The 10,266-nt window shown below is 32.1% G+C and overlaps 1 protein-coding gene across 1 annotated transcript; it reads left to right on the top strand.

Annotated features, from left to right (window-relative positions):
* Positions 1 to 9,104: 9,104 nt before the first annotated feature.
* Positions 9,105 to 10,179, top strand: LOC133192752 (uncharacterized). The gene is made up of 4 exons (XM_061328766.1): positions 9,105 to 9,204; positions 9,354 to 9,465; positions 9,658 to 9,758; positions 9,840 to 10,179. Exons 1-4 carry the CDS (start codon positions 9,114 to 9,116, stop codon positions 9,887 to 9,889), a joined length of 354 nt encoding a protein of 117 aa, XP_061184750.1. The 5' UTR covers positions 9,105 to 9,113; the 3' UTR covers positions 9,890 to 10,179.
* Positions 10,180 to 10,266: the final 87 nt, after the last annotated feature.

The following is a 10,266-nucleotide window of genomic DNA, read 5'->3' as shown; positions in this document are numbered from 1 at the left end:
CATTTTATTTTCTGTAACCACATAAAATGTACCGATAAACAGTGATCATGCTCAAAATGTTAATGAACAGAAACTGAGTTTCAGTGGGATGTATTGAATGAAAGTATGAATGAAAATGATAAAAGGTCATTGATACTTCTAGATGTCGAAAAGAAAGACTTGACCAGAGACTTTTTTTCGCGTAGAATTTATTTAATAAATTTGGTTGGTTAGCTGGACAGCTTTTGACGTTATCTTAAAAGTATCACATATTGTCTATAGTGACAAAATTTGTAATCTCAAGAAACTCTTTACTTAATATTAGAATATCAAAACCATACCCCGTAGTATAATACTCTGCATAGATTTACATATTTTTTTTCTTATCTTATGTTCAAGTTTCCTTTTAACGAGGAAAGTCTTTTTTTTTATTGTTTCAATTACATATTTATTTCCTCTACTCTTTGAAAAAAAAGCTTTATCAATTATTTATTTATTTATTAATGATTGAAAACTTGACGGATTTAGCTTTTTTACTGATTTTTAATTTCCGGGAAGTGGTTCTTTTTGTCATGTGTACATAAAAAGTTTCTTGATTGTTTCCTATTTTTGTCGAAAACTGTCTTTCAGACATTCTTTAAAATATTCTTTACTGATAAAATTTAATTGTAATTAGGTGATTGATGGAAACAAGGTTCTGTTTAAAATGATACTGTGTGGTTTTCTACTTTATGGTTCATTTTTCTGAATGAAGTTTCTGTAAAAAAAAAAAAAGAGCATTAAACGTTCGGCAAATCTTAAGTTAGACAAAAGGATAACAAAAAATATTTTCTTATAGCTAAAATATGTTAGTTTGAAATATATAAAAGAACAATAATAATATTTTGTCCATTGCTGTAATATATTAGTTGTCGACTACACAAACTGCAAGACTATATAATGAATAGTCATTGCAACATAATACTTAGAAATTTGCTATCTACTTTGCTTTACGATCCATTAGTGTTTGGCGCTATAGTAATGTTTAAATTAACCCACACTTTCAACAAAAGGTCGTCCCTAGAATTTATTTTGAAACGTCTTGCCAGGAAAGTGAAAGGTCTCTCGGAAAATATCGAACTTTTATGGTTCTGTGGGCGTTAATTCCGGATATTTTACAATGGTTAAAGAGGAAAATATTCTTTGTTGCGCAACTTTATGAATACAAAATATTTGGCAACAGAACCCATTTTGGCAAAGTTTTTGAAGGGGTGGCGATGTTTTTTCAATATCTGAGCTTACTGTTGATGGGTGCTTCCTTCGTGTATGCTGATGGGGAGAGCAAAAAAGTGTCAGGTAAAGTGATAAAAACATATTTTGTGCATTTCAAAAATTACATAGAGAAAAATTGTTGTTTAAATAAATGCAATTTTTTTTATGCATTCTACATTAAAAACATAAAGAAAAAAGTTCTTGTTTACAGTTGCCATTTATCTCGATGGAATATAATTTTCTTTCAGATGGGTTGCACTTTCACAAACCAGAGCAGTCATTTTTTAATGGTTTTGGCTATAAATATACCATGTTGGCTCTAACAAGTTTTGCAGTTGTACTTATGGTAATAACATTGGCCTGCGTTATTAGTCGAAACTCCAACAGAGGTAAGATTGGGGATTATAAAATTATAATATTTTGAGACGATTAAGCGAAGATTTTATTACACCTACCAAGAGCACAATATTGACTACGAGTAGAACGAATGTCCTGTGATTATTGAACCAACATACTGTGCTCTTGGTTGGTGCAATAAAATACAAGTTATGAATTGACCGATATCAATGTGCTTCAATTGCTTTATCATTATTTCCTAATAGTAATCTAATCACAATCTTAAGGTCAATGAAAATTTTCTAATTTTATTTCTACTGTGAATATGACAAATCTGTATTAATCGTAAACTTGTATTTAACTTTAAATCAACTTTTATTGAAATATTTCATTTAAAGCAAAATAACCATAATTACTTTGATTAATATAGGATACAAAATACGTTGTTTACTCGTACAGAAAGCAATCAGTTCGTTTGTCAATATTTTTGGAAACACAAGTTAACGAATGTTGTATGTAATGTTTTGAAAGGGAAAAATTATGTGAACACAAAGGACAAAGAACAAGGATCGTCAGAAGTAGATTCTGATAGAAGAGAAGCCATCTAAAGTAGACACCAGTATCAAAGAGAAGAAAGATAATAAAAAAGCCACAGAGGACCCAAGGTAAGGCATAATGATAGTGCAATCTAAAGAGAGAGAGAGAGAGAGATTTTTTTTATTTTTGAAATGGTTTAAAATACTAGTAACGTAATCTGTAGCATTTAAATTTCGTATTATATACTCAAGATTTAATCATATTCTTAATATTATATAAATGTATATCCACTGAATAATTTTTGATTATCTTGCATGTTGACATAAATAAGTCGCATGTCTGCATAATTATATCAACATAATTCTGTTGCATCTTGCTTGTATGTTGTCGAATACCGGCTTTAGTAAGTATGTTTACTATTGTCGGATATTTCTGCCGCCCACAAGCAAGATAAATCATGTTAACATGCGAGAAAAGTATGTCAACATGCAAGATAATTATGTCTACTTACATAACAATGATGTTAATATGCAAGTTACAAATCTTTTTAGAGAATCTAATTATAATGTTAGTTAAATTACTTATTTACTCCATTATATGACATCATACAAGCAAGAAGCAACAGACTTATTTTGACTTTCGACTTTATGTTCTCGTGCAAAATAATTATGTTAACATACAAGATATTTCCATCAACATGCGACTTATTTATGTCAAAATACGACTTATTTATGTCAACATTAAACTTACTTACGTCAAAATGCGAACTTACTTATGTCAACGTGCAAGTTTATGGTGGCATATTTCTACGGAAGCGTAAAGGTCTCTACTTTTGTTGTGTTATATTTTTGAATATTGTCTTACTTCTAATTGTCTTATCAATATGTTATCTGTAATGATTTCTTATTTTCATTTATATGTTGCATTGTATCTGGGTATTTTCACATAATTTAAAGCGTCTTTTCTGTATGATGGATTTTATTGCTAAAAGTTATATCGACTTAAAAAAATATTGATTTGAAAAATATTGACTTAAGCATGAATATTAAAGATATCGATGTAGATATCTCGACACACAACAATAAAAATAAATGCATAATAGTTAAATTACTATAAATATGCTAGTTTTTCTTTGAGAAAAGTTTGAAAATATTGTTCTCCAACTAATTTCGCGGGCGCGGGAATTCTAATGAAACGTCAAATCAGATTAATTGATGGCACATACACAATGTGCCATGTGTAAAGTGTCAAATATTTGTTGTATGATTATAGAGAAAAATGAATTGAAGAAGGGAGGGGGGGGGGCATGATCAGTTAGATTGTACCCATTGAAGCAATAATCAATTGACATTATTCTAATTGATAAGAAATTTAATAACTATGCAAGTCAAGTAATAATTTTTATTAGTAGTAACAGTATTTTTCTTTTGAATAAAATTCATCAATCTTTCTTTGAAATAAAAATTATGTGCTTACAAAGTTTGCAGAATTTCAGAATTCAATAATGATGTGACTAAAATAACTAATGGACCCCCCCCCCCCCATTGTTTCAATGTTCATTCATAAATGCATTTAGTACTAGTCCCATTCGGGGATGAAGCGGAAGTAACAGCATTATAAAAGTGACACTGGCTGTGTTCACTGTAAATATTTGATTTTTAGCTCACCTCAACGAAGTTGGGGGAGCTTATGTAATACCCTCGGCGTCGGTGTCGGCGTCCCAGGTTAAGGTTTTTGGAGCAGTTTTCTTTTCAAGTACTTCTATGGCCTATATTAGTCAGACATGCATGGAGGATGCTTTTAGTGTGTTTCATTGTACCAGTCAAGGTTTCAGATGCTGCAATTTCAGCTAAAGAATGACCAGGTTAATGTTTTTGGAGCAGGTTAAAATTTTTGGAGCAGGTTAAAGTTTTTGGAGCAGGTCTCATTTCCAAGTAACTATAAGCCCTATATTGACCAAACTTGCATGGATGATACATCTAAGGATGCACACTACTGAACTTGCTTCGGATGCTGGATCTGACCTACATTTTCCGGATGAGTGACTAGGTTAAGGTTTTGGGAGTAGATCTCATTTCCAAGGAACTATAAGCCCTATATTGACCAAACTTGCATGGATGATACATCTAAGGATGCACACTACTGGACTTGCTTCTGATGCTGAATCTGACCTATATTTTCTGGATGAGTGACCAGGTTAAAGTTTTTGGAGCAGATGTCATTTCCTAGTAACTAAAAGCCCTATATTGACCAAACTTGCATGGATGATACATATAAGGATGTACACTACTGGACTTGCTTCGGATGCTGAATCTGACCTACATTTTCCGAATGAGTAACCAGGTTAAAGTTTTTGGAGCAGATCTCATTTCCAAGTAACTATAAGCCCTATATTGTCCAAACTTGCATGGATGATACATCTAAGGATGCACACTACTGGACTTGCTTCGGATGCTGGATCTGACCTATATTTTCCAGATGAGTGACCAGGTTAAAGTTTTTGAAGCAGATGTCATATCCAAGTAACTATAAGCCCTATATTGACCAAACTTGCATGGATAATACATCTAAGGATTCACACTACTGGACTTGCTTCGGATGCTTGATCTGACCTACATTTTCCGAATGAGTGACCAGATTAAAGTTTTTGGAGCAGATCTCATTTCCAAGTAACTATAAGGCCTATCTGAACCAAACTTGCATGGATGATGCATCAAGGGACGAACAATCTCAAAACTTGCTTCGGATGCTGGATTTGACTTACATTTTCTGAATGAGTGACTGGTTTTAAGTTTTCAGATAAGCCCATTCCCAAGTAACTGCATGCCCTATCAGACCAAAATTGCATAAATGTTGCATCTAGGGATGCACACTCCTAGATTATTAGTTTAGTGTGGGACTTTGCCTTACTTAAAGACAACATTGGTTGAGGTGAGCTCTGTAATCTCTGATTACCTATGTTTTTCATTCTGTGGTAAACATAGGATCTGCCACATAGATGTGAACCTCCATAGTCTTGACCCCCACCCCCGAACTAAAAAATATAACCAGTCAATTATGATAGAATACATATCAAATAAAGCATAACTATCAGAACATAAGATCTAACTTCTTATTACTTAGAATTATGTAAAATAATTTGTGCTTCATTGCAGCCAATCTGCATAAACTTATAGTCAGAAAGTTGAAAGGGAAAAAGGATGTGGGTCAACCAAAAGAAAAACAGAGGTTTAATTATCCAGCTGCGAGTATTCTTCTATATTTTCGGGATATATTAGTGGGTCTATTATATACTTAGGTAGCACAATTATACTCTTGCCTCCCCCCTCTTCAAAAGTGGTGATTGGGACAGTAGCCCCCTATGACTATGCATATGATCTAACTGCTGCTGTCTCTCTATCCTCCTTTTTCAAAACATTTTTCAATCTGTATCAGCCTATAATCGTATATGATAGCAAATACATGGTACAGGAGCTTTCACTGAATCCCTAGTGAGGGAAGATTCATTAGAATTCCTTCCCCCGCGAAGTTAATTCAATAATAATATTTTCTCACTTCTCTCTCGGAAATATTCATACATTTATATCGATTTATCTACATATTTATTTTTACATATCAACTTCACTATATTGATATGATTAAATATCTTGCTTTGATCAATATCTTAACATCAATATTTTTTTTAAGTCGATAATACTTATAGTAATAAAATTTATTAAATAAAATAAGGTGCCTTAAATTATGTAACAACATCTAAATACAATTCAAAATATGGGTATAAATAAGGAGTTACAACACTTTATATGTTGATAAGACAATAAAATATAAGACAATATACACGTTATAACACAATAAGTGGAGAGACCTTTACGCTTCCGTATATTTCTGCCTCTTACATGCAAGATAAATTATGTTAGCATAAGTATGTCAACATGCAAGATAATTATGTCCACATGCAAAATAATTATGTTGACATGCAAGTTAGCAATCTTTTTTGAGAATCTAATTTTAATGTTGGTAAATTACTTACTAACGCCAATATACGATATCATACAAGCAAGCGGCAACAGAATTATGTAGACATGCGACTTATTTATGTCCACTTGCGAGTTATATTTTAACATGCAAGGTATTTATGTCAACATGCAAGATAATAAGTTTCATGTTAACATACATATCTCGCATGCTGACATAATTAACTCGCATGTTTACATAATTATCTTGCATGTTGACATAAATAAGTTGCATGTTGATATAATAATTTGACATGTTGATATAAATAAGTCGCATGTCTACATAATCCTGTTGTATCTTGCTTGTATGATGTCATATAATGGTGTTATTAAGTAAGTTTGCCAATATTAAAATTAGATTCTCTAGAGAGATTGGTGACTTGCATGTCAACATAATAATTTTGCATGTTGACATAAATAAGTCGCATGTATACATAATTACTAGTATGTTGCATGTTAACATAATTTATCTTGCATGAAATATATGGCGATAACGAACAGTATTCAAGCTCAAAAGTCCATTAAACATTACAAAATAGGTGCAGAGTAAACACGGACCTCCAAAACATCAGAGGTGGGATAAGGTGCCATGGAGGAGCGAGCATCCCCTGCCGACCGGTCACATCCGCCGTGTGCTCCTTGTCATGATCAGGAATAACGGAAAAATCCGTCGACAATTCAGTGTGTAAATAATGGCCTAACAATTAGTATGAAAAACGTCAGTCAGCATTTGACTCAATGATAAATTGTATTTGCTGACAAGGTCATTGTATCGACCGTAGAACTTACGAAATGATGACTTTAAACAAGACTGCTGATATTCTTGTTTCATCAACTTGTTTGTCAATAATTTACCTCGTTTTAGAAATTGTACATACGTAGAGCATGCTCTTTCGTATCGAATCAACTGAGAGATATAAACCCCGTATGCAGGTGATGAAGGTATATTGCTGCATAAGTAAGGGAAGTTGACGATTGAAAAGTTAAAGTCATCACGTTTATCATAAAGCTTGGTTGTTAGATTACCATTAACGTCTTTTTTCAAGTAAAATATCCAAATATGAAACAGATGTGTCAGACTCTGTAGTATCTTTTATCTCAAGCTCACCGGGATATATCGTATCGACATAAGAATGGAAATAACCATTGTTAATTGACAATACGTCGTCGATATATCTGAAGTCGAGTTGAAGGCCACAGGAAGTGATTTCTTCTTTTCATGTATTAGATTTTGGACAAATTCTGCTTCATATGAATACAAAAAAAGGTCTGCTAATAACGGGGCGCAATTGGTACCCATGGGAATTCCAATAGATTGTTGGGAAGACCTGGTCTCCAAAAACCACATAGATATAGTCAATCAGAAACTCAAGCATCTTTTTAATGTCAACTTCAGAGTACTTGTGTGTACAATCAGAATGGGTTTTTTTTACAAAATAATTTTGCAAATGACCAATGACAAGGTAAGTAAATTTACGAGTTCCATTTTTATTGAAAAAGCAGCTGTCAATGATATCAAAAAGCCTGGATTTTAATTTATCGTGGGGAATGGTTGTGTATAAAGTTGAAAAGTCATAAGTTTTTAAGCTGTTGATTTTGGTAAAATCTTGTGATTTCAAATTTTCCAAAAGTTCCTTTGAATTTTTAAGTATCCACATCTGATTTACACCACTTCTCGAATATATTGTTCCACAGTACTCTTGAAGTTTCCCCTTCACTACTGTTAATATCTTAGTGAGGAGTAAAGAAAGAGGCTTGGTTGAACATATACTGGAACCCGCTATGTATCTTTGTTTGTAAGGATTTTTATGAAGTTTCGGAATCCAATATAGATAAGGTAATTCAAATTCATTTTGGTTGTGATTTTGAAGAATTTCTTCCTTAGAAAGAGAACTATGAGTATAAGTTGGATTACCACTTGTAGAATTAAATCCAAGTTCCTCTAAAATACATTTAATATAATGAGCCTTACAAACAAAGACAATGTTGTTACCTGCTTTGTCAACAGGGACCAGTACCTACTGAACATGTAATCTATTTAATTCTTTTTTCACTTCTGGATTATTGAATACAGAAGGATAGATGGTTCTCATATATTGCCCCTCAATCTTTTAATGCGCGATTTTAACATACATCTGATACATTTAATCCATTCTGACAAAGTGTCAAGGTCTTCTTTTTCATGTCTGGCCCATCGCCTGGCGTAGTCCTCTACAGAATCCATAATATTTATGAAATTCCGACGCCAGTTGAAGGATCGGGGTTCCCTATAATTAGGACCTTTTAAAAATGTAGGGGTCAGAAATATGCCACCATATGAGTTATATTTTAACATACAAACTATTTATGTCAACATGCAATAATGATTAGTTGCATGCAATAATAAGTTGCATGTAAGCATACATATCTCGCATGTTGACTTAACTAACTCGCATTTTAACATAATTATCTAGCATGTTGACATAAAAAAAGCTGTTATCTACATAATTATCTTGCATGTGGACATAAATAAGTCGCATGTTTACATAATTATTTCGCATGTAAACATAAATAAGTCGTATGTCTACATAATTATGCTGCATCTTGATTGTATGATATCATATTTTGGCGTTAGTATGTTTACCAACATTAAAGATTCTCCAACAAGATTGGTAACTTGCATGTCAACGTACTGCAATTATTTGGCAAGTTGACATATGTTAGTCGCACGTCTACATAATTATGTTGCATGTTAACATAAAGTATCTTGCATGTAGGGGGCAGAAATTTGCCACAATACAAATAGATGAAATGTTTTAAATTATCATATTAACCATAAGTTTTGCTCTGAAAAATATTTGCAATGTATGAGTTAAGTCGTTCTCTGTATCAAACCCATTAGAGCTACGGACCATATCACATGATTGTAAATACTTGATAAATTGTACTTGTTGTTTTCTTTCTTAAAGAACTAATTGTGACATATTTGTTAATTTCAGGCAGTTCTCGCATCTGAATATGCAGGAACAAACGCAAGTTACTCCATGCTTGTATGATGAAATTTCAGGGAAAACTGCGAGGAAGAAAAAAGTAAAGACGTCGAAAAAAGGTAATCAAAATAAAAAAAATCTAGAATCTGTGTAATTGTTAGTTGTATAAGCTAATTTCTATAATGATTTTTTAATTGATCATATTTTCTTTACCCCCCCAAAAAAAAAAAAAAAAAAAAAAATACAGGAGAACTTTTATATTTTCCAGCTAAGAAATCAATTAAGATCCAAAGTGAAGCCTCGGTTTCGGTTCTTTCTACTAAAGACGAATACGTTTCCATAAAAAGAAAAAAGTCAGCAACACTTTTGAAAGCGCCTGAGTATGTATTCATTCTTTTCATTCGAATGACTTGAATATATGTGATCTTGTAAGCTAAACACCACCAGAGGGTAACTTTCATTGCTATTTAAATTTGTTCATAAATCAAAACCATTTCAATAATTTGAATAAGGAAATATTTATAGATTGGGGGGAAAATTACATTTTTTTTAAAACACAACATTGTTATTAGGGCATATTCAAACTTGAGAAAAGAGTCTGTTGGGCCAGGTTTTTATGAAGAAATTTCTATTACTGAAAACGATGGAGAGCAAGCTAACTTCATAGTTGAGGGTAAGGCATTCGTTGATTTTCTCAGATATTTCTCAAGAATTTTGGTTTCATAACATTAAATGAAAAAACTGTATTTTCTAGGTACGTATGCAAATACTACCCTCGTTCGTCCAGTGTCCAAGAGAAGTTGATCCATGGAGTAAATCAACGGAAAAGAATCATTTGGTGTTTGAATAAACTATATTGTTACAGTGAAATAGTTTAGCTATTTTTTTCTTTTCCAAGGTTTCTTTAAAGTACTAACAAAAAATTCAAAATGTGATTTAGCAATTTAATTGCACACCCATATGTGTTACAAAATATAAAAATATTCATAATTTAATTATATTTACTGCTTTGTATTTACATCTATAAAATACTTCCTCAGTCTATATTTCCTTACAAAACCGCAATGTACTTCATATCGACTATAAAAACATCTTGCCACCTTTTTTATTTACTTATTTATATTTCATTTTATTTATTTTTTTTTATTTCATTATTTATTTCATTTATTTATTTTTTGCTA

This window comes from Saccostrea echinata, unplaced genomic scaffold (assembly GCF_033153115.1).
Source record: "Saccostrea echinata isolate AGI-Se365-2 ecotype Australia unplaced genomic scaffold, CSIRO_AGI_Sech_v1 ptg000025l, whole genome shotgun sequence".
Classification (NCBI taxonomy): domain Eukaryota; kingdom Metazoa; phylum Mollusca; class Bivalvia; order Ostreida; family Ostreidae; genus Saccostrea; species Saccostrea echinata.
The sequence above is the reverse complement of the archived record's forward strand: the minus strand, read 5'-3'. Positions and strand labels throughout refer to the sequence as shown.